The sequence below is a fragment of the Haliotis asinina genome, chromosome 10 (genome assembly GCF_037392515.1).
Source record: "Haliotis asinina isolate JCU_RB_2024 chromosome 10, JCU_Hal_asi_v2, whole genome shotgun sequence".
Lineage (NCBI taxonomy): Eukaryota > Metazoa > Mollusca > Gastropoda > Lepetellida > Haliotidae > Haliotis > Haliotis asinina.
The window spans coordinates 8,597,501-8,624,701 of NC_090289.1; the positions used below are offsets into that span (position 1 = coordinate 8,597,501).

Genomic DNA, 27,201 nt, shown 5'->3' on the forward strand with positions numbered 1-27,201 from the left:
CTTCGAAGATGTCAGGGTCTGGAAACATGTTTTGTTCTTAGAAAACTCTCTTCACTCACTGAAAAGTCATGACTGAACATTTCATGGAGACTTCAGGAAGGTTACGTTCATGATATATCAGTCATCACTTTAAAGTGACAGGATGCATCATGTTAAACGTACCTGCAAGAACAACCTGGATATTTGGAAAATCTGAAAAACATCGTTAACCATTTTTTTCGATGATTCTTTGTTGGTATTGAAGCAATCATCAATTGTAAGATTTCAACCAATTTCCAACATCATCAGATATAGGCGACTTGCAGCTTGATTTATCAATTTGAACAACCTTGGGCGCCGCTCATAATATAAGGTCTTTTTTGTTTGGCCCGGACTCTTTTATCACTCCTTTGGTGTATAATATGGCATTCATTTACTTCAGTGAATCCCGCAATGCGTTTAATTTGACATATACACATTACTATCAATGTGTAATAATTGTTCATCTGTCTGTGTCTAATCCCCACTTGCCCGTGTCTCCGATTCGAACATTAGCGACTTATAGTCTTCGAGTCATAGTGAACATTAGGGATAAAAACAAATATTTAGCGTCTTACCATGGATTGGGATTGTCCAGTGGGTCCCCGGGTACATCTCTGTACCTACTGTACCCGAGTAACCGTGCTAACGGTCCCAAGTCCCAGTGTGTGCTCGGGTTGGGGTGGAAGGTCGGGACACCTAAAAACCAAAGGTGCTTTAACGAACTTTCTACGTCCAAAACTATTTCTTCGTACTAGTTCGTTAATATGCATATAGTCTTCTTCATACATTTGGTAAAACTAAAAGTACTACATAATAGTTTAATACAGAATTTGCTGTATTAATGTCCTTTCCAAATATATATTGTTAAAAATAAGTGTACCTGTATCTTGATCACTTAGTAATGCGAATAGGTGCTGTAGCCTAACAGTTCAATGAGTGAGTGAGTTAAGTTTTACGCCGCTTTTAGCAATATTCCAGCAATATCACGGCGGGGGACACCAGAAAGTGGGCTTCACACATTGTACCCATGTGGGGAATCGAACCCGGGTCTTCGGCGTGACGAGCGAACACCTTAACCACTACGCTACCCCACCGCCCCTCTAACGGTTCAAGTAGTCGATCATCGACATTAAAACTAATATTACATTTACCATTCGTCTTGCCGCACTTTGTGTACCCCATTCTTCATATCTACGACCCGTGAAGACCCGGGGTAGAATTGGTCTTCAGCAACCCATGCTTGCCACAAAAGGTGACTATGCTTGTCGTAAGAAGCGACTATGCTTGTCGTAAGAGGCGACTGACGGGATCGGGTGGTCAGGCTCGCAGACGTAATTGACACGTCATCGGTTCCCAATTGCTCAGATCGATGCTCATGCTGTTAATCACTTTTCTGGTCCAGACTCGATTATTTACAGATCGCGGCCACATAACTGGAATATTGCTGAGTGCGGTGGAAAACTAAACAGCTGTCATTATATATATCATCGTTCTTTTCGGTCTGCCAACCGGAATCTAAAGGTTAAAGGAGAGTAAGAAGCGCTCGTAAAATCACATTGACCACACATAGGATGAAACCTTTCCTTTCCGAAAAATGGTGTTAACAGAAGAAAAGACTGTTATGGGATGAAGGGATACGGTATCCCTAGAAACGGCTAATGTAGAATTCTGATGTATTGACAGACCCAAAATACAAAATGAAATAGAGAGGACTGAGCATCTTGCATCACTCTAGACGCAGGTGTGTTTGCTTTGATTACACAATGCCATTTAGAAAGTGGTCAAATGTAAGACATTGTGTGCTGGCAATTCGATGCCTTACTCAGAGGGTGTTGGTTCGATGGTTCTCAACCCAACAAAACTAGTAGAATTTGTACTTATTTGTACTTGTTTTATGCCGCACTGATGAATATTCCAGCTGTATGTCGGTGGTCTGTAAGTAATCGAGTCTGGGTCAGACAATCCCGTGATCAGCAGCATGAGCATCGATCTACGCAAATGGGATACCATCACATGTGTCAACCAACTCAGCGAGCCAGACAAACCGATACCGTTAGTCGCCTCTTACGACAAACATGGGGCACTGAGGACCAATTCTAACCGGGATCTTCACTGGTTGTCCCTTTCAGAAATATACACTCTTCAAAAACAAAAAAACGCAAAATGAAATTCATAAATGATACTTACAATTTTGTACACATATGTAAACTCAAACATATTTTAGGGCTGCACATTGTTTCTGGAACGTTTTAGAAGATCATGCTTGACCAAACGCAACCAAAAATGATTTTGAACGGTTTTATTAATCAGGATTGTCATGATGTGGGTGAATGTCATGCAGCACGAATATCAGGCACAATAATTGTTTCTCACGTGCAAAACAGCATGTGACTATAAAAAGAACCCAAATGAATCTCACAATTTTATCCACGATCTTTGAAAGTACACGAAAATCGGACGTCTCAACGCTGCCGTTCGAAATCAGGCAATTGGACGATTGCAAGTTCGCGAATCAAAGAGTGAGGTAGCAAGGATCTTCAACGTTCATCCCACCACAATATCTCGATAGTGGGATAGATTTCGTCAAATAAATGCGATAGATGACCGTCCAAGATCAGGAAGACCAAGAGTCATCACACCTGCCCAAGATCGGTACATCCGGATAACCCACCTACATGACCGCCATCGTACCGCCCGGGACACAGAACAAGAACAGTTTGGAGCCTGAAGAGTGTCCGATCAGACAATCCGGTACCGTCTCCGAGAGGTAGGAATACGTGCCAAACGTCCAAAAGTGGCCCCCTCCTTGACACGGCTACATCAACGTCGATGAGTGAGATGGTGTCACACGGTGCTGCCATGGAACCTGGCAAACTGGAGGCGCATATGGTATAACAATGAATTCCTTTAGCTCCTCAGGAGACGTGATGGTAGAGACCGTGTCTATAGACGACGTCATGAACGTTTAGCTCCTAACTGCGCGAGGCAAGTGGACAGATTCTTATGGTGTGGGGAGCGATCTCATACACTCGCAGATTCTGCGTCCGCACGTCCTTCACCTTGTTTACCGTCAACGGCATCTCTTCCAACAGGACAACGCCCGGCCCCACACAGCACGTGCCACCGTAGACTACCTGACTAATAACAACACCAACAGACCCTATTTCTGCGAAATAGATACGCACATGTAATACGAACAGTTTGTAATAATATGAATTTTATTACAAATATCAAACTCATTGTGCACATTGAAATGCTTGTCTATGCTTAAAAACTAATATAATCTAATATAGTCATATAATAGATAATATAATACAAAATAAATATAGTTATAAATCAACAAAAATATAGTGACAAATCCTATCTGTAATAATAAAATAACCACAACACAAGAACAGGGTCACTAAGTCCTTCCTTCTTCTCGACGAAACGTAAACTCTATGACCTTTCTAAAGGACGTTATGCGTTTTTATTTTTTGTAACATTTAACTGCTGGACTCTCTAATACTGAAGTTGGAACATACTCTTTATGGGATTTTTTTTATCTTTCCATCACACACAAACGATTGAATTTTGCAAAATATAACAAGTACACATTTAAATATATTGAAATAATTTGGCATATCTGATTATGTACATATCAAACGTGTATTATGTATCTGGTTATGATTATTAAAAGTGGAGTATTATCTATCTGATTATACCTTTCACATGTTAGTAATCATATGCCAAATTATCCTTGTCAAACGTACGTGAAAATTAATCTGGCTGTGAGTGGAGTATTATACGTCAAATTATCCATGTCAAATGGTGAGTATTATATTATATGTCAAATTATCTCTGTCAAACGTTAGTTAAAATAACTCTTGTTACAACCATAAAGATAGAGTATTATAATATCCTATTATCCCTACCAAAAGTTGAGTATTATATTATGGTTGTTCTTTAGGTGCAAATCAGTTAATGAATGAGTGAGTGAATGCGTATAGTTTTACACCGCTTTTAGCAATATTCCAGCAATATCACGGCGGGGGACACAAAAATGGACTTTACACATTGTCCCCATGTGGGCAATCGAAACCGAGTCTTCTGTGAGACGGGCGAACGCTTTAACGTACCGCCCCAATGATCAGTTCAAAACATTTAAATCAGGTCGTAACCCCTTCTTGTTCATTAAACTACCAAACTGTTCTTTCATTTTTAAAAAATGATGGGTTCAGTGTACTCTTGCACAAATATATCTTTACCTTTCCTCGATCGCATAAATCCATACTTAAAAATAGCCTTAAGACAGCTCCAGCGCTGAGGTCGTTTTGTTCAAACGGTCCTATGAGGTTGCTCTAGCAATCTGTCGCGTCGTCATAAATGACGACTCCTAAAAGTGCGACCTCCATTCTTTCCATTTTCGGCTTAGTGCAATGCATGATGGATGTGTTTTCTATTCCAAGTATGCAGCAGTAGTCTGACTAATGCATGTCAACACTGACATTAACACGCGCCACGTATACAAACCTGTGTTTCTCACACTTGACGTCAACGTTAACCTGAACTGATTATGCTTGTTAAATTCGTGTTAAATGAGTGAGTGAGTTTAGTTTTACGCCGCACTCAGCAATTCCAGCTATATGGTGGCGGTCTGTAAATAATCGAGTCTGGACCAGACAATGGTGTGACCAACAACATGAGCATCGATCTGCGCGATTGGGAACCGATGACTTGTGTCAACCAAGTCAGTGAGCCTGACCACCCGATCCCGTTAGTCGCCTCTTACGACAAGCATAGTCGCCGTTTGTGGCAAGCATGGGTTGCTGAAGGCCTATTCTACCCTGGGACCTTCACGGGTCCGTATTTAATGAAGTAAAGGGGTTATATTCATATCATTATGTTCATTTTTTTCATAATGAATAATTATAAAATTATTCTAAGAACCAGAACTGCTTACAGTACGCTTGTAACAAGCGTTCGTCTGGACCCAAATTACACCTAGTAGTTACCTATAGATTTTTTAAAGAGGATACAGGGAATAGATCTATGCTTATTTGGTCAGAACGCCAAATTAAGATTGCGTGTGATTTAGCACGGCAATCCTCGGTGTAGCAAGACATTGCTGCACCACTGAACAGTGGTGGTCGTAGGAAGCAACCGAGGTGATCGGGCGGTCACAATATCGACCACTAGTCAGATCATACAGTGAGAGTATTATTTAGTTTTAAAAAGGAATAAAATTCAACTTATGACACACATCATTCATTAGATAATTAACTAGAATAATTTGTATGTCATGTTGGAGGAAAGTATTATGACATGGCATGTTACAGTTTTGTGTCTTCTATTGTCTCGGCTGGTTGTTGTTTGCGGTTTCGTTGAAGCTTCTTCATCGCGTACTTCACAGGGGAGGTAACTCGAAAGTTAAAGGTCGGCAAGAAGGGGACGTAACGCGAACATCCACATTTCCTCAGAAAAGGTGTGATGAGGGGAATGTCGTAGATGCTGGTGCGATTGCCACCGAGGGAATTGTCGTCTGCCTTTTTCCGCCATTCTAGGATTCCCCTCTCCTCATCCGTGCCTGCAACAAGTGACAACCAGGTTGTCAGGAGGACGCATTTGTCATGGTGATGAGACAAGTGATGAAGGGTCAGTCATGAGGGCAGGCTCGGTATTTCATAACCTGGTTATAGAGTTTGCCTGCTGCCACCTGCAGGCTTTAAATTCTACAGGCCCAGAATGAAATCCGCAGCCCCATTTTGTTTAAGTCAAATCAATAAAAACAAAAAAGACTACACTGTATACAGTTTCACATTGTTTCTCCGAAACCTGATCGAGAAGCCCATGGAGTAAAACTTGTACTTGTTTAAGACTGGTGCTGACATTCCCGAGCGCCGAAATATGAGAAGTGAAACTAAGCTGTCGTAACATGATGGATCATGGGAAAGATTCCAGTTGTGAAAAAGACAGATAATTCACTGAAGGCCACAAGGACCTGCAGATATTTGAAGCTGTCGGCCCGATGCAATAACAACATGCGCTGGGCCTCCGGGTCGGCGATTTCGTACGTTGTGGATGTGTCATGTCAAAAGATGGCCGCCACATTGCCTTTATGGGGTAAAATATGGACGGAGTCGTCATATTGTGCCCGAATGGGATAAACATCTTAAACAAGCAACGTGGAGCGAGTGAGTGAATTTAGTTTCACGCCGCCTTTAGCAATCTTCCAGCAATATCACGGCGGGGGACACCAGAAATGGGCTTCACACATTTTACCCATGTGAGGGTGTGACGAGAGAACGCTTTAACCACAAGGTCACACCACCGTCACCACCCACATCACGGTATCTGATGATCAGTGAGCTAGCACTACGTCATAAGTCAGAAGAGGTTTGCAGTTATACATTGCTATATAAGTCCAGTGAACAGTTAGACACTCAAAAAATTGAGCAGTGAGTCCCGTTTGGGGATGACCACTCGAGATGTGAGTAAGTGAGATAGTTTTACGCCGCTTTTAGCAATATTCCCTCAAAATCACGGACATGGGCCTCATACATTGTGCCCATGTGGGGTGAGCTGTAACCACCAGACTGCCTCACCGCCCGAGATATATACAAAGGCGAAGAGATACCGCGCTTTTAGCACTGTATGTTTCATGAATCGGATTAAACGCCCGGCGTATGAGTTCAGTGACCCACCTGGTACAGTGTTGTCCAGGAAGAAGGCGAGCATGCCACCCACAAACATCGACGTCCTCAGCAGAACGGTAAGAACCTGGTCCAAGTCCTCGTTCCCTGTATCAAAAAGAGATGTTTCACTGGATAAACGGAACACAATCCTACATCCTATACCTACATCGGCGAGGACACAAGGCACTGAATAAATGCAGTCTAGTATAGGTTCCTTGATAAAAGTGTCGAGCCCTGGGCCTAGATTCTCGAAGCTCTCTTAGCGCTAAGATACTCGTAAGTTAATGTTAATGAATTAGGAGATAAACATACTGTGTTGGGAAATCAGAGGTATATAACGAAATTATAATAGCTCTAAATTTGATTTTAAACCGAACGCGTAGCGTTATATACCGCTGATTTTCCAACACAATACATTTATCTCCATTCTACCATTACCGTGTTATTCAGATTTTAAACAAGTACATGAAGTGTTTGAAAATCAGACGTATATAACGTGATTATATACCTCTGGATGACTTTGATTAGCCAATCACAATCCAGTATTTACTGAAGTCATGGTAGAATGGCACTTACGACTATCTTAGCGCTATGTGAGCTTCGGATATCAAGGTCTTGGGCCCGTTTCACAAAGCAACTGTACCACGACTACTGCCGCAACTCCAATAGTTTAACATAGACTTTATGATGGATGAGGGATGTTAAAGCGAAGATAGCTTTATGAAACGGGCCCCCTGGGGAGTTCGAGTAGAGGATCAGATTTTAGTCGGCTATGATAGCACTCCAAGGACATATATATATGTATACAGTATTGCGCAGGCATTGGTGCTGTATCCGTCTCAAAGTTTCATAAATATTTGACCTGAGCTGACAGTCCAGGCTCCACCTGTCCGAAGGGAGACACAGCTATTCTCGTTATTAAGATCTGTAATTTTTTATTAACTTTTGACGCCCCTTTTCTGTGTTTAAAGCCTTTGACTTGGTGTTGAAATACTCATGTGTAATATCTGTTCACGAATGTGGAAACACGTGTGTTTACAAACTGTGGTTTACAGTTAGAATACCTTTCGTTTAATGCCTGTGAATGGCTGTTGAAGCACCTGTGGTTTTAGCCCGTGGCTTAATATTTACCCATGGGACCCGCCCTCGCTAAACCGTGCATTGTTTACCTGTGTTTGAAGCATGTGGCTTACTCTCAATTTACCTGTGTTTATAGCCTGTGGGTTGTTATTGAAGAACTGGGGGACCATCAAGCCAATGAGTAAAGACGACCCGATGATGCACAGATTGCGTCCTGAGGAAAGGTCAATATAGGACAACGTTGACAAGCCAACTGCCGTCACCATGCCGAAACTAATGACAACGATTCCCCCGAGGACTGGGTCCGGCATCATCGTCAGCACCGCCCCTACCTTGCCAATCAGTCCCGACAACAGGAAGATCAGTCCGGCTGTGACAAAGGCCGCCCTGCTAGCAACCTACAATGATTACTGATGATCAGGAGTCTACAGTCAAGCACGTCGACACCTTTACGAACACTTCGCGACCTTTCAGATACCCATCATATGCATGAGGTTCTTTCGCAGATATTTGACACCATTTGTTGTCGGCGTTGATGTATCATATTTAAGTTAATAGTGAATGAGTTTAGTTTATATGTGCATTTATAATATGCCAAAATGTAATATCCTTTGGCACTTCTGCATAGTTAAAGGCAGTATTTCGGTCCTTACATCCTATGTAAAATCCTCTAAGAGCTTAAGTTTATGGAGCAGAATATCGAAGAACGACCAAAATGTTCTGACACGAACAGCGAGCCCAGTATAGATTAGTACAACTGGTAGGAACGTATGTAGTACAACGCACACACTCTGACACAGCAATAGACATGCAGGATTGAACTGCTCCACGGTTCCCATATTATTGTGAAATCCATGTTTTTTCAATATAATTATTGCTTTTTTCCACACACAACAATATAATTTATGACCTTTAATACCTATAAACACGTGTTTGAAAAAAAAACAATATAATAAAGGGGAACTGGTCCAAAGCAATTTCCGTGGACTGGTTGTTGCTTTTGTTATTGTTGTTTTCCGTGAGTGCCCGGATGATAGCAAAGAATTCGGGACTGGTTCGCGACCTCTGCTGCGCCATGCTCATGCGCAACTGATAGCATATTACATATAGACTCCCATCTCCAACAGCTGCCTATTTCAGTACCACGTGTATTTAAGCAAGTGTTCGTGTATGTCATGATACAATGTTTTTTATATTTATGATGCCAGTCGATAACCAACCTTTGTGAAACCTATGGCTCCGACGTTTTGGCTATACGATGTCGTTGCGCCTCCAGACCCAACAGCACCGGAAATGAGACTGCCAAACCCTTCCATTGCAATACCGCGGTTAATCGCATGCGCAGGTGGTTGAACCTCTCCAGAGATTCTTGCGCATGCGTAGTAATCACCAACAGACTCAATAATGGAGGTGATGGTCGCAGCAAACATTGCCATGAAGCTTGCAATTGTTATTGTCGGCATGCCCCACTGCCCTGGAAGAGACAAGCAATTTAGGATTGGAACTTGGGTTTTCAATAGTGTTTACATAATTCTTCGGTAGCAATATAATAGTCCCCTTAGGCAGAAGGAACGTCAATACGACGTAAACATCAAAGCAGAAGAATTTGCCATAAAGATATGCGTTATTATTCTAGTAATGAATAGTATATGTCATGAAGGGGGAGGGTTTTACGCCGATTTGAGAAATATTCCATCAATATCACGGCAGGGAACACCTGAATTCGGCTTCACACATTGAAACAATGTTGAAAATCGAACCTGGGGCGTTGGCGCGACGAGCGAACGTACGCATTTAGCACGCACGCACGCACGCACGCACGCACGCACGCACGCACGCACGCACGCACGCACGCACGCACGCACGCACGCACGCACGCACGCACAGCGGTATTGCCAATGCCTTGACCCGTGATTGTACCTGGATATGGGAAGAACAACCAGCTGGCACTGTCCACTACGGCCATCTTTACATCAGTCCTGGCGAACCTGGCTTCTCCTTCCGTGGGGAAGACGTTGGCTGCGGTTAGGATAGCGCAGAATGACCAAGCTATCACCACTGCTAGAAATACCTGCAGAATTATATTTAACAATGTCACTTCCCCCAGAACGAGAAATTATATGTTAATAAACATTGTAACTGAACAAACGTAAGGACCTTACCACTAAAGCGCCAGTATACATAAAACAGGTGCATTCTTCTCATGAACATCCTTGTGCACCACAAGGGGCAAGGGTTTCAGAGGTTCTACTGCAATATAGCAATGTACAACCAGCATTCAAGACACAATATAAATGATCCAATAAAATTGCTTACATTCTTTTTATTCAAAATGAACAGAATTTCAGAACTGCTGCCGAGATGCTCTGTACGAATGTGAGTTAAAAAAGAGCTCTGTAGAGCTGTGATGCCGTGTGTGATAACATATGATCATGTTTGGTAGTAGTGTAATGAAATAAGCATTTCACGAATTAGTGATCGATAACGAATTAGTGATCGATAATGAATTAGTGATCGATAAAGTAAACATAAATCATCGAAAACGCAATTGTCCAAAATCCATAATTCTATATTTTGAAATTGTAAACAATGGTTATGGGGTCTGCATGATTTGACGTAGCAAATGGATGCTTACTTTATTTAGGAAGAGACAACAGGTCTAGGCATAGTTACTACTTACTGGCAAGAGTTTGAATATGGGATATCTGGTCATGTGACACCCCTTGTCACGTGTGTAGGATGGAAATGGGACCCGGATGTTTCTCATGTAGAGGGCAAAGAGGAAAACGAGGCCGACAGTTCTGCAGAAATATTACAAATTACGTCAAATAAACACAAAGCATCTATTGTGACAAATCCTGTTACTTACACCAGGAGACATATAATAGTGCCGCCTATATATTTATGTACAACCGAGTCATTCCAGTTACTATTTGAGAGGAAATATAAACATGGATGAAATAAAATACCCAAACGTAATTGAGACAATTTCGTTGAACACAGCTTGTTCGAAAAGGGTTTTGGTTAATCATTCATATTAGTTTGCACACTGTGAATATTTCACCTGGAGGGGCTATTTAGTTAACAGTTTCGCCAAGTGTAGGTTACAGTTTGTCTGAGAATAACTGAATTGGGTCTGGAATATTTCCGAAAGAATCAGGTTTCCATGGCGCTGAACAAAGAGTTTGAACTAGTGGGAGTTTGCTTTTGTAAATTTCCATCTTGTCCAATTTCGTTCACCAGTAGGGGTGATAGCCTGAAGTAGTTTAGGAAAATGGTCGCTTCCACATAAGCAATCAGGGTGGTGGGGTAGCGCAGTGGTTAAAGCTTTCGCTAGTCACGCCGAAGACCCAGGTTCGACTATCCACTTGGGTACGATGTGTGAGGCTCATTTCTGGTATCCCCCGCCATGATATTGCTGGAATATTGCTAAAACTTAACTCACTCACTCACTATTGACCTGGAAAATTTTTTCACCTTCCGTTTCTCTTCACATCTATTTTGTATCGAAATATAATCGGTGCCTAGTTTGCAACTTCAGATAACTTAAAATTTCTTATGTCTTACTCATAAAATACAAAAATATATTCACAGTTACCGAATACTACTTCCGGCACGTTACAATATGCGTCCAAATGTAGTTCGGAGTGACCGATTGCCTTTGTAGTTAAATCGTTGAATCGCCACGCCGAATATCGGGTTCGATTCCCCACATGGGTACAGTGTGTGAAGCCCATTCCTGGTGTTCTCCGCCGTGATAGTGCTGAAATATTGCTAAAAGTGGCGTAAACTCACCCGAATGTTGCAAAGAAGAAACCAGTCCCAGTGACTTACAAAACCGTTATCCCCCAGTGTTTCTGGCAGAAGTTCAGCGCCACCCCAGTCAAAGACAGTCCCACGAGACTGATGGTGGGAACAATGGTGACTGGTCCCAGGAACTGCAGCAAGATTCCCAGCAATCCCGTGCAGCCAACGAAAACTTGGACAAGGGAGGCAAGCATTATACCGCCCTGAATCTGTATATCAAGAAAACACACTACGTATCATCTCTCATATGCCATTATATATCATTTATCATACATTATAACAGTAAATGTATTGACTACATCATGCGATGCAGATACCAGGATATTGGTGATCCTCATCAACCGACACTGCAGGAGCAAAGGACAAAATATAATAGTTGGGTGGACACGTGATGTTGAATGGGGTTCCAAATTATGTTCGAATGCCATATGTAGCTGGATGTAGTCACTGCAGTAATATAATAGCATGAAATTTGTGATGATTTTTTTAAAAGGCATCGCGATGCGGTTACATTCAAAGCTAAACGTCGATGTCGAGTTATCTGTGGGGTTCACTGACTTAACTTTCGATTGGTGTATGATGGGGTGGGGTGGGGTAGTCAAATTGTGAAACTATCCCTCGTCATGCTGAGGACCCGGGTTCGATTCCACTCATGGCTACAATGTGTGAAGCCCGTTTCTGCTGCCCCCCGCCGTGATATTGCTGGAATGTTGTTAAAAGAGGCGTAAAACCATATTCGCTCACTCACTCGCTCACTCGCTCACTCGCTCGCTCACTCGCCCACTCACTCACTCACTCGATTGGGGTACCCATGAAATGACCTTTACCTCTCTCATCCGCATTTGCCACACATCAGTCCTGGATAATGACGAATTTGATCCATCAGCGTTCAATACCTGTCCACCTAATACAAACAGAATGAAGAATAAAATTAAGCAAACACAATCATTTTCTGCTCTCAAAACACAAATGATACAGTATGTCATTACATTTAAATTTGCATTTGTACATACACCAGAATTGAGAGATTTTTTTATATGTTAATGAGGGCTCCGTCTCAGTCAATCGCTAGTTTTAGGACATCAAATGCCATAGAATTTGAACGGTCCCTTATCAAGCTACAAGATGATATAAACATTTAACAATTTAACGTAATACAATTATGAAACTACTCGTCGAGTTTTATGCATTTCTTTACTAATCAGGGGCCCGTTTCACGAAACTCTCGTAAGCCTAAGATCTCGTAACTTTTCTCGTAGCATCCATAGCTCCTGTGTTACAGTATAGGAGGCACAATGGCTACGAGAAAACTTACGAGGTCTTAGGCTACGAGCGTTTTGTGAAACGGGACCCAGGTGGTGTCTCTCAGTCCCATCGAAAGTATTCGAATAAAAAGTAGCATTCCCTCTCGCGTTCCGACCTTTGAAGACACTCAAAAAGTTAGAAACTAGAATAAAATATTTTATAGATCCCGGAAGGATCAACACATGCGTTCTCCATTGACAAGAAGTGTGGGTCATCATAATCCACCATTGAACTTTGACCTACACCGTGCCTAGGAATGCTAATCAAACGAATATTCACCTCAGTCCATGCTTATATATCCTAGGTCGAAAAGACGGACTATCTCATCCTTAAATTTCTTCAAAGGCATTTAGAAGTTGGTGTACTAATATGAGACTTGATTCGGAATATTTAAAGGCTTGAGACCTAGTGAGGTCAATCTTGACTCTCGGGTCATCATGTATATTCTAATAATGATCACATCCTGAACACATTCTTCACCAAGGGTTCGTTTAGCATCGGCAACTCAGCACATTTTTCTTTCTTTTTTTTTTCTTATTTGCCGCGTGTCATCTTTCCTCTGGCTCTTGTGGAATTGTTTTCTGAATACACGTCAAAACAGAACTGGGAATAACTATGCTTGAGAGTCAAAGATCGAATTTCGAATTCTTAACTTTGGTGTATGTGTGTCGTACTCTAAGATTACAGACCAACAAAATATGAATTGGGGTTTTTTTAAACTTAGATGGCCGGTTAGTTTTCGTGAAATGTAGATTTAGTAACAAAATATTTCTTGATGTGTCCAAGCTTGTATAACAATGAGTCGATGTTACCTGGTCCAAGATCCGGACACTTCCATCGTTCTAGTGCCATAAGAGCAGCAATGGCCGGCAGAAACTTGTGACATCCACCTTGAATTATCGGCAGCCTTCAAACATACCGTGAGATGATGGGAACACATGGTGTCAACTGTCTGAACATCATTCACAGATACTCTGTGAAGCATGTCTGAATGAAGTTTGTGATAAGTGAGTGCATACAAGTATTTCTCAGAAACTGTTAACACTCAGATTAAAGGTATGATTCTTAAGCCATCACCTCACACACATGCCATCACCTCACACACATGCCATCACCTCACACACATGCCATCACCTCACACACATGCCATTACCTCACACCGACAACACACTGCAGGATGGCACACACGCCCACGCCTCACACCGATGACACACTGCAGGATGCTACACACGCCATCACCCCACACCGACGACACACTGCAGGATGCTACACACGCCATCACCCCACACCGACGACACACTGCAGGATGCTACACACGCCATCACCCCACACCGACGACACACTGAAGGATGCTACACACGCCCTCACCTCACACTGCAGGATGGCACATACGCCCACACCTCACACCGACGACACACTGCAGGATGCTACACATGCTCTCACCTCACACCGACGACACACTGCAAGATGGTACACACACCCTCACTTCACACCGACGACACACTGCAGGATGCTACACACGCCATCACCTCACACCGACGACACACTGCAGGATGCTACACACGCCCTCACCTCACACCGACGACACACTGCAGGATGCTACACACGCCCTCACCTCACACCGACGACACACTGAAGGATGGTACACACACCCACACCTCACACCGACGACACACTGCAGAATGGTACACACGCCCACACCTCACACCGACGACACACTGCAGGATGCTACACATGCTCTCACCTCACACCGACGACACACTGCAAGATGGTACACACACCCTCACTTCACACCGACGACACACTGCAGGATGCTACACACGCCATCACCTCACACCGACGACACACTGCAGGATGCTACACACGCCCTCACCTCACACCGACGACACACTGCAGGATGCTACACACGCCCTCACCTCACACCGACGACACACTGAAGGATGGTACACACACCCACACCTCACACCGACGACACACTGCAGAATGGTACACATGCCCACACCTCACACCGACGACACACTGCAGGATGCTACACACGCCATCACCTCACACCGACGACACACTGCAGGATGCTACACACGCCCTCACCTCACACCGACGACACACTGCAGGATGCTACACACGCCCTCACCTCACACCGACGACACACTGAAGGATGGTACACACACCCACACCTCACACCGACGACACACTGCAGAATGGTACACACGCCCACACCTCACACCGACGACACACTGCAGGATGGCACATACGCCCACACCTCACACAGACGACACACTGCAGGATGCTACACACGCCCACACCTCACACCGATGACACACTGCAAGATGGTACACACACCCTCACCTCACACCGACGACACACTGCAGGATGCTACACACGCCATCACCTCACAGCGACGACACACTGAAGGATGGTACACACACCCACACCTCACACCGACGACACACTGCAGAATGGTACACACGCCCACACCTCACACCGACGACACACTGAAGGATGCTACACACGCCCTCACCTCACACTGCATGATGGCACATACGCCCACACCTCACACCGACGACACACTGAAGGATGCTACACACGCCATCACCTCACACTGAAGGATGATACACACGCCATCACCTCACACTGAAGGATGCTACACACGCCATCACCTCACACTGAAGGATGCTACACACGCCATCACCTCACACTGAAGGATGCTACACACGCCCTCACCTCACACCGACGACACTCTGCATTATGGTACACACGCCCTCACTTGACACCGATGACACACTGCAGGATGCTACACACGCCCTCACCTCACACCGACGACACACTGCAGGATGCTACACACGCCCTCACCTCACACCGACGACACACTGAAGGATGGTACACACACCCACACCTCACACCGACGACACACTGCAGAATGGTACACACGCCCACACCTCACACCGACGACACACTGCAGGATGGCACATACGCCCACACCTCACACAGACGACACACTGCAGGATGCTACACACGCCCACACCTCACACCGATGACACACTGCAAGATGGTACACACACCCTCACCTCACACCGACGACACACTGCAGGATGCTACACACGCCATCACCTCACAGCGACGACACACTGAAGGATGGTACACACACCCACACCTCACACCGACGACACACTGCAGAATGGTACACACGCCCACACCTCACACCGACGACACACTGAAGGATGCTACACACGCCCTCACCTCACACTGCATGATGGCACATACGCCCACACCTCACACCGACGACACACTGAAGGATGCTACACACGCCATCACCTCACACTGAAGGATGATACACACGCCATCACCTCACACTGAAGGATGCTACACACGCCATCACCTCACACTGAAGGATGCTACACACGCCATCACCTCACACTGAAGGATGCTACACACGCCCTCACCTCACACCGACGACACTCTGCATTATGGTACACACGCCCTCACTTGACACCGATGACACACTGCAGGATGCTACACACGCCCTCACCTCACACCGACGACACACTGCAGGATGCTACACACGCCCTCACCTCACACCGACGACACACTGCAGGATGCTACACACGCCCTCACTTGACACCGATGACACACTGAAGGATGCTACACACGCCATCACCTCACACCGACGACACACTGCAGGATGGTACACACGCCATCACCTCACACCGACGACACACTGCATTATGGTACACACGCCCACACCTCACACTGCAGGATGCTACACACATCCTCACCTCACACCGACGACACACTGCAGGATGCTACACACGCTCTCACTTGACACCGATGACACACTGCAGGATGCTACACACGCCCTCACCTCACACCGACGACACACTGCAGGATGCTACACACGCCCACACCTCACACCGATGACACACTGCAAGATGGTACACACACCCTCACTTCACACCGACGACACACTGCAGGATGCTACACACGCCATCACCTCACACCGACGACACACTGCAGGATGCTACACACGCCCTCACCTCACACCGACGACACACTGAAGGATGGTACACACACCCACACCTCACACCGACGACACACTGTAGGATGCTACACACGCCATCACCTCACACCGACGACACACTGCAGGATGGTACACACGCCATCACCTCACACCGACGACACACTGCATTATGGTACACACGCCCACACCTCACACTGCAGGATGGCACATACGCCCTCACCTCACACCGACGACACACTGCATTATGGTACACACGGCCTCACCTCACACCGATGACAAACTGCAGGATGCTACACACGCCCTCACCTCACACCGATGACACACTGCAGGATGCTACACACGCCCTCACCTCACACCGACGACACACTGCATTATGGTACACACGGTCTCACCTCACACCGATGACAAACTGCAGGATGCTACACACGCCCTCACCTCACACCGATGACACACTGCAGGATGGTACACACGCCGCACATGAAGAGGAAGGTGGACATGATCTCTGACTTGACCAGTTCCATGTCCCCGGCACAGATGTTGCTGGACACCACAAGGGGGATGGAGATAGACGAGCTGATGCTCAACAGCACTTGCTTCATGGAAATGGAAAAATTATACATAAAGAACCTACTTAGGCAACCCCTGACATATCTCATGATTGAATGAGCGTCGATCCTGACCCACTGAAGAATATCCGGGAAATGACTAGTCGTCGTGTGCAGAAAAATCAGAGGATCGGGAAGTTGACAGGGGGTATGAGGAAGAAAATGTTGGCTGTGGGACTTACATTCGCTATTGACCGTGAATCGTGTAAGGCGCAAAAAAAGGACTTTTTGAAAGTTCATAATCGCCATTATATTCAGTACTAAACATTCCAGAGTCATTCTTGTACAGATATGGTTTTACATGACAATCAGTGAATGATTTTTTTTAAATGAGCGAGTATCATCATTTTTTTAAATTTTTTTCATTTATTTATTTTTTTTTTTTTATTTTATTTTTTATGAGTCAAAGGGTTATGCCGATCAAGGCAAGAAGTTTGCTTCCTTCGCTAATTATAACTGTTTTTAAAGCCAGGAGATTCTGAGAAGGCAATGTGGTAGGTTGGTATCACCTTCGCTTGTGCACCAACCAAATATGGTTGTCTTGTTGGGGGACAAGGGCATGGGCTGTAGGTATCCATGGTGATGATCACGATGAACACATGTTTACATGTGCGAGATCTGTCCTACAATGCACTCGTGGAATGATTCGAGTGTAAAAAATCAAAGAATATAAAACTACATTTCATAACCTCCGTATTACTGTATGGTATACAGTAATTTGGACAATCAACAGCCATTAACGCTATTTACGTAACTACACGCTACGTGTAACACGGGTCACTTACTATGCTTGAAAGTAATTTTAAAAGCTATGTCTTATCGAGGTAGGGATGAAGTCATTCAGGTGAGTTAGCCTTGATTGAAGATTTGAAAAACTATGTGTGCCAGTTATAACAATTTTATAATAGTTAAATTCTCCGAAGAATGAAAACTGTTTTATAATTCGGCATCTACGAAACTTTATAACCTTGGCGTGAACCCACGGTCTAAAATTGTACAGTTCTGTTCTGAGCCTTAACGTTAACTCACAATAACGGTTTACAGTATTGATGAAGAGGATCTTTGTATATAAAGCATTTGGATAACGCCTGTAACATCAGCATGCATAACGCGAAGACATAAAATAAGAAGTAAATTGATTCTGGATTTCGATTTGATTATTCGATTCGTTCTAAACTTACCTGTAAACCGAAGACGAGGCACAAATGGGGTGGGGGAACATCCTCTACTCTGTACTCCAGTCCAGCGTTGTTCACATGGGCGTTGCCATCCTCCCCCAACGACGCCTGGGTGGGAACGTCTCCGGACGAGGCACAACATACTCCATACACGTCGCTTTTGACGTTTTGGCGTTGTTTTAGACTTGTGATGTTGCCATCGCTGTCGCTAAAAGCGGCATTAGCGTGCTCCATACCGTCAACGAAGTCTTGCTGTGTTCTTGTGAGACGAGATGCCCTTCACAGGCAAGAGAATACAGTGCGTTCGGTCGATACACTCTGGTTAATATACTTTCGAACATAAGAATTACAGGGAAAATATAGTTTAAACCATCATGGATACATCTGATTTTTTTAAATGAATTTCATTCAGATCTCACCTGAAACCTGTGCAGATGTCGTCTTTTGCATGCCCGTTGCAAGACGGTTTTCTTTCACCAGAACGATTTGATCAAATTTCCAAACGAAAACAAGGTTAGACTGTCCACAACACAACCCCGATCTCCCGACCCCATTACAATGCCCTCGCATACATAAAATCCCCTTTGACATATGAAATTACCCGAGCGTTACTTACAGAAAGTTTAAGGTGTTTGAGTAGTCGGCAGAACTCTTTTTTCTTGTAATACCTATTTGTAGGATAGTTTTTATTCAAGTGTAAACTACCATTCGGGTACTATAAGGTAGATATTTGTGGCATATACACCTGAATGCATGTACATGGTGAAACCTGATAAGGGGAAATCTCTTATGTAGACACTTCCTTGTAAATCCGGTACGCTCACAGCTGTAAAAGTATTATAATCATATCCGCTGGTTAGAAGCCTTGGGGGACGGGGGGAACAAGTTGGAAAAAATCGATATGCGCAAAATAGGTGAGTGCGTCAGTGAGTTTAGTTTTACGTCACATTTAGCAAATATTCCAGCAATATCACGGCGGGGACACCAGAAACGGGCTTCACATAGTTGTACCCACTGTGGGAACCCGATCCCAGGTCTCAGGGGTGACGATTGAACACTTTAACCACTAGTCCTCCCCACCGCCCCTCTTCGTGAAAGTTCGCGATGTGAAACCAAGAAACACCAGTGAGTGAGTGATTTTAGTTTTACGCCGCCAATACTTCAGAAATATCACCTCTGGGGATACCAGAAATGGGCTTCACACTGTCCTCATGCATGTGCGGAATCAAAGCGTGTCTTCGGCATGACGAGCGAACCAGAACCACCAGAAAAATGTGGTATCAGAAAATATTTCATTTCATTTCATTTCATTTCATTTCATTTCATTTCATTTCATTTTATTTTATTTTGCATTACCACCTTTTCACCTCTGGGTGAAAAAGTAACTGGAGGTTCCTCCCTCTGGATAAGACAGGATGTTACTCATAGTGTTGTTCCACTAACCGACAGTCTTCAAGCTGTTGAGGTGCTAACATTTCACATTGCCTTAACACTGTTTCAGAGCAGACGGATCTACAAGCTTCATATGATCAGCTCCCCACACACCCTGTCATCATGGGTTATCTAAACGGGCATAGCCCTATAAGAGGATGTGTTGGTCCTAAATGACTGCTCCCACACGTATTTACATCCTGCCACGGGAACTTATTCCTCGTTGGATCTGACTCTTACAGATACCAGTCTACTAAAGGAGTAAGACTGTTTTCTGCGTGAAGACGTATGTGTGTGAGGTTTGACACGGCGTTTAGCAATGTTCTAGCAACAGCACAACATGGGACACCAGAAATGGGCGTCACACATAGTACCCATGTTGGGAATCGAACCCGACTCTTCGACAGGAGGAGCGAAAGCTTTAACCACTGCGCTACCCCACCGCCCTGATTGCTTATGTGGAAGCGACCATTTTCCTAAACTACTTCAGGCTATCACCCCTACTGGTGAACGAAATTGGACAAGATGGAAATTTACAAAAGCAAACTCCCACTAGTTCAAACTCTTTGTTCCGCGCCATGGAAACCTGATACTTTCGGAAATATTCCAGACCCAATTCAGTTATTCCCAGACAAACTGAAACCTACACTTGGCGAAACTGTTAACTAAATAGCCAGGCCTCATGTAAATCTTTCACTCGCTAACTTTACAAAATTTTCAACATATCAGCTGGTCTATGGACAGGAATATGTACATTTACGTGCTAAATTATAACACTCGTAGTTTAATTTTCACAGTTGCTCAAAGGATGGTGGCAAGGTTTCAAGAGCTACTGTATGTGGAGTTAACAAAAGATCTTAGTATCATAAGTTTCATGGCAGTTCCATCTTCACAGTTGAAATCAAAGCGATCGAAATAGTCATGGAATATATGTAGCATTAATCTACTTTAAATGATATTTAACAAATGTCAATACTCTTTGAATTCTCGTTTTTAAGGCATGAAATAATTTGATATGTTTTAAATGAAAAATATTTATTAGTACTGATTGGTTTGGAAAAAGCATTTGACACGCTTTCTGAAGTGTGTATCATGATGGCTATGAATACTTATGGCTGTGGGAACATTTACAGAAATGGGTTAATATTCTAATATCAAACATAACTTCCAGTATTATACAAAACGGGCATTTATCCACTTTTGCAAAACGAAAGATGTTGCAGACAAGGAGACTCAATTTCACTATATTTGTTTTGCTCGTTGTTGCAGTACTAGGGATTATGATTCGAAATAATGTCGAAATTATAGACGTCACCTTAAATGATATCGAATACTTAACTGAGCACTCATTTTTGTCAAGTTTCTACTGAGCGACACAAAGGGCTATATATATATATAACGAATCACTCTTCACACGAAAATGTGAAGATGGAGGTCTCAGACTGATTTATATTAAACCATTCATTGAACCACTAAATTCCATGTCAGTAGGGTAATATTAATGAAAGTTTTGCCTCCTCCTCATTTTGCGAGCTTTTGATTGGCTAAAACAAGTCACGTGACTGTGACGTCACTGAGTCACGTGACTCGATGACGTCATTAGTGTACGAAGTGACCTTATGTCAACAAAAGCAGGAAATAGCAAACACCTGTGTCAACAAAGGCGTAGACGTTGCACTGAATAGGTGCCACCTGTGTCAACAAGATGTGAACATTGAATTAAATAGGTACCACCTGTGTCAACAAGTCACCGAAGATATAGGTAAATGACTACCATCTGTGACAACAAAATGCGGGTCCATGATTTGATTATTGTCACCTGTATCAACAAGGCGTTGGTCTTTTGCACTGAATACCCACCCATGACAATAACCTTTTAGAAATTGGAATTAGAGATCAAGTCCACGCTTTAATCAAAATAGTTGCAATGTCCACCATATCCTCCTATTGAGTGCTTGCAGGTGCCTATTCTTTGCATCATTGGTGACCTTTCAATTTTGAAAATGTACACTAAAATGGGTACGCCTAAGTCTGCAAACCATTTGGAACCCTTTATCTTCAGTGGATTAGAATTTGTATTCCATCAACTGATAATTTCTTCAAGTCACTCCCTCGTTGGCACAACATCTGATCAGGAAATATAGATGGTTCACGAGAGTGTGTTTGCATTATGGTTCCAGCTACTGGTTATTTGTTTCAGTCACTCCCTTTTTGACACAGATGTTTTCTGACGTCAAACGAGTCTGAACAGGAAGTACACACAAGTCTCAAGAGTACAAACATTCAATTGTGTATTGTATTCAACTCACTTTGTTGTTGACACAGGTGTTGTCTTTTATTAGACCATTTTCACAGGAAACACAGTGAGAGTATCTTTGTGTTATTCCATCTGCTGCTTATTTGTCCGAGTCACTGCCTTGTTGACTCAAAATCTGAACAGGAAATACACCCATGTCACGAGAGTATGTTTGCATTATGGTTCCATCTGCTGGTTATTTGTTCGAGTTACCTCACACATTCCAGTACCCGTGAGTCATCTGAGTATCAAGAGTACAGTGCTCTAACCTCGGACATGTGTCTGGAACCTTTTAAATGACACAAACTTTCTGCAAGTCTTCATTTTCTGGTGATCAGTGAGAGAGGAAAGAATCCTTTATAATTTCTTTGGAAAATTCTTTGTGTTGAGGATTTTATTTTTAGTAATTAAGGTAAGTGACCATATTTCTTTTTGTTATTTCATCATTTATTTTATCACCTGCAACAAAGTAAAGAAAATTTACATTTACACATTTCTCTATACACTTTATATTACAAAGTCTAAAAAAAAAAAAAAAAAATGATACCAGAACCAATTTTCTCTTTTACATTTCAGACAAGGAAGCATATTGAGAAGAGCCTTGATATTAATTTGCTTTTGGTTTTTGGTTTTTTTAAAATATTTTCTTTGGAGGATAATTTTTTAAAATGTCTAATCAAGATAAATCCTCTTCTTTTACCTGTGAGTTTTGTCAAAAAACATTTGGACTAAAATATTCACTCACGAGACACCAAAAAAACTGTGGGTCATCTTCAAGACGTTTTGACTGTGAATTTTGTCACACATCCTTTTCACGCAAAGATAATCTACACAGACATACACGAATTCATCACAAAGATTATTCTCAGCCTTCTTCATCTAGTCAATCTTTTACATGTCACATATGTGCAGAAACCTTTGCTTCTGTGAAAGACTTAAACAAACACAGAAAACTCTCTCATTCTAATCATGAACAAAGTGGGGCTGGCTCGACTAAGCGCAAAAAAACAAACACTGACACTTCTCAATCTTGTTCAAGACAAGCATTGAATGGGGATGTGAGGGAATTTGACTTTACACCTGAGGGGGAAGAAGGAAACGATCCTTTCTTCTATTTTCTGAAAATTCAACCTGACATTGACCAACATTTGAAAAACGAAATTGAAGCAAAATCATCCATCAAATGGGGACTTTGCACACAATTTCGATTCAACAAAATGGATGCTGATGGTGAAACATCATTCACTGAACCTTACTTTCGAACTAAAATGTCCCCAGCCACTGACACTGGCGATTTGGATGAACTGTACACAGAAGCCATGAACACCATCATGAAACTGATGGACAATTATGAAGGGGACAGTTCAAATTTAAATTTTGAAGCTGTTTTGAGTGTAAAATTATCTGTGGTCAAGTTTCAACCTTATCGAGGGTCCTCCTATCTTCCCCTTCCCACTTTTTTAGAGAGAAAGCAGTGTCTGTTGAACATCAAAAACATGGATGACGACATGTGTTTTGTGTACTGCGTTTTGGCTCATTTGTTTCCCGTTGAATCTCATCTAGTCAGAGAACAAGTGCATCACTATAAAGACAAAATACACCACTTGGACTTGAAACAATCTTCATTTCCCATGAAACTCAATCACATATCGAAATTTGAAAGTGCAAACAATGTGAGTGTCAATGTTTATGGTATTGATGAAGATGAGAATCAAAAGCATGTTGTTTTTCCATTACGAATCAGTTCAGCTATTTCTGATGTGCCCAAAGACCGACATGTTGATCTCTTACTATTGACTCAAGAAGTAGAGGAGGAAGATGAACCTCCATTGTCTCATTATGTTCTGATCACTAGTTTGCCAGCATTGGTCAGAAGAGAAGGTGACGGGAACACTAAATTCATTTGTCGAAAATGTTTGTGGCCTTTTTGTTCGGAAGATACATTGACAAAGCACATTCCCTACTGTCATCATAAGGCTCAGCGAATCAAAATGCCGGAAAAGGAAAAAGCTTTTCGAACTTTTGGTTTGGGTCAGTATCGTAAGATGGAAAAAGTTGCCTTTGTCATCTATGCAGATTTTGAGTCTGTCTTGGCTACTCCAGAACATAATGAGACAACCTCAACAGGAAGTCGTCATGTCCATGAGCACATTCCCTGTGGTTACAGCTATCAGATTGTGTGCAGAGAATCTGATCTCTATTCGTTTCCCATGAGAACCTATAGTGGGGAAGGGGCTGCTCAACACTTTATGACTCATCTTTTGCAAGACTATGATGAACTCATGGATATTTTGAACAACCCTGTCCCCATGAATTTGACACCCTCTGAAAATTTAGCATTAGATTTGGAAACTCACTGTTATCTGTGTGGAAAGATGGTGCAACCCAAAGAGAGACACATCGATCACGATCATTTGACAGGACAAGTCAGGGGTCTGTGTCACAATAAGTGCAATGTCAATTTCAAAGAGTCCAAATTCATAAATGTCATATGTCACAATGCCTCCCGGTATGATAATCACTTGGTACTTCAGGCAGCAGAATTATTTGCTGATCGAAAATTGTCATGCATAGGTCAAAATTCTGAGCACTTCATCATGTTTCAAATTGACCAACTTCGCTTTTTGGACAGTTTCAAATTCTTGAATACCAGCTTGCAAACTTTGGCCGACAATTTGAGAAGCAAAGGTCAAGCGGAATTCAAATATTTGGTAAAGAACTATCCTGACCATGTTGATTTGTTGACGAGAAAACTTCCCTATTTTTATGAGTATGTGGACACTTTTGACAAGTTGGATCAAACCAACTTTCCTAGCAGAGATGAATTTTTTTCCTCTTTAACAGAGGAAACCATTTCCGAGGAAGACTATGCTTTTGCCAAACACATTTGGGAAACATTCAAAGTCACATCTGTTAGAGAATTCATGGAGTTGTATGTCTCCGTGGATACTTTGATTTTGACTGATGTCTTTGAAGCTTTTCGCGACATGTGCTTGAGCTATTACAAGTTAGACCCTTGTCAGTATTTCACCCTCCCAGGGATGGCCATGGACGCCTGTCTGTTAATGACAGGAGTGACACTTGACCTCATGACTGACCCTGACATGTACAATTTCGTAGCTGATTCTGTGAGAGGGGGTGTTGCTAGTATTAACCACAGATATGCCAAAGCCAACAACAAACACATGTCCGATTTCGACCCATCCCAGTCAGAAAGTCATTTACTTTATTTTGACATAAATAACCTGTATGGTGCAGCCATGAGTTGCCCATTACCTGAAGGTCAGTTTGAGTGGGTAGATGACATTGACAGTATTGACTGGCTTCAGCTTGATCCTGAAGGTGACGTGGGGTACATTGTACAGTGTGATTTGGAGTACCCACGTCATCTTCATTCCGTCCATCAGTCACTCCCTCTTGCTCCCACTAAAGAAAGCATTCCCTTTGAACATTTGTCTCCCTATCAACAAGAACTGCTTTCAGAGTTAGGTATGTTAGGGAAAGAGAATCAAAAGAAGCCACCCACGGGAACCAAACTGTTCTCAACCTTGAAAGACAAGGAAAATTACATCACCTACTTTGGCACATTGCAGCAGTATTTACGTTTGGGTTTGAAATTGAGAAAAGTGCACAAAGTGTTGAAATTCAAACAGTCCAAATGGATGAAACCTTACATAGACTTCAACACTCAAAGGCGAAAAGAAGCCACAGATACCTTTTCCAAAGACTTGTTCAAATTACTTTCTAATGCTGTTTATGGCAAACAGTTACAAAACGTGAGAAACTACAAACAGATCGAATTGATCACTACTGAGGAACGGCTCCGCAGGTTCACTGCCAAAGCTAATTTCAAAAGTGTGAACATTTTCTCGGAAAATCTAGTTGTTGTGAGCATGGAAAAGGTATCCGTGACTTTGAACCAACCCGTCGCTGTAGGTTTCACCATCTTGGAACACGCAAAGCGACTTTTGTACAACTTTCATTACAATGTCATGTTGAAGGAGTACACTCACAAGCACCTCAGAGTGCTCATGACAGACACAGACAGTCTGTTTTATCAAGTGTGGTCTCCTGTGGGTGTGCCTCTTCGTGGTCCTCAAGATTTTATGCTTGAAAACATTCACCTCTTTGACACATCAAACTATCCCACAGACCATCCACTTTACTCAATGGAAAGACACAAAGCCATAGGTCTCATGAAAGATGAAGTGGGTGGAAAAGTAATCAGAGAATTTGTAGGCCTTCGACCCAAGAACTATAGTTTTACTTTTGACAAAACCACAGGTGAAAGTGTTGAAAAACGCACTGCCAAAGGTGTTCAGTCAGCTTTCATTCAAAAGCATCTTCGTCACCAAATGTTCAAAGAGTGTCTTTTCGATCAAAAACAAACTTTAGCCACCTTTCATCAAATTAGGTCTATACACAACACTCTTTACACAATCAAAGTGACCAAATTGGCTCTGACTCCTCAAGATGACAAACGATACCTCTTGTCAGATGGCATCCAGTCGCGGCCCTATGGCTTCAATCCTGATTTGATCTATTCCAACACATCATCATAAATCATGAGGTCAGTGTGATGTAGATATAACCTAAATGTAGTACATTTGATCAAAACATAAACTCTTAGACACAAAGCCAAACCTCTTTGCAAAAAAAAAAAAAAAAAAAAAAAAAAAAAAAAAAAAACCAAAAAAAAAAAGAAAGAAAAAGGAAAAAAATGTAACTTTATTGAAACTTGTTGCAACATTTTTACCCCAAAAATGTGTAATTTTGTACACTAATTTTC

General features: G+C 42.8%; 1 protein-coding gene across 1 annotated transcript; it reads right to left on the bottom strand.

The window, feature by feature from the left end:
* Nucleotides 1-5,333: 5,333 nt before the first annotated feature.
* On the bottom strand, nucleotides 5,334-25,801 carry LOC137297860 (solute carrier family 23 member 1-like). The gene is made up of 12 exons (XM_067829824.1): nucleotides 25,689-25,801; nucleotides 18,689-18,962; nucleotides 17,338-17,495; nucleotides 13,700-13,794; nucleotides 12,410-12,486; nucleotides 11,610-11,791; nucleotides 10,456-10,576; nucleotides 9,696-9,846; nucleotides 8,996-9,249; nucleotides 7,900-8,173; nucleotides 6,705-6,800; nucleotides 5,334-5,587 (listed from the first exon to the last, which is right to left on the bottom strand). The coding sequence occupies exons 1-12, from the start codon at nucleotides 25,799-25,801 to the stop codon at nucleotides 5,334-5,336; spliced, it is 2,049 nt and encodes a 682-aa protein (XP_067685925.1).
* Nucleotides 25,802-27,201: the final 1,400 nt, after the last annotated feature.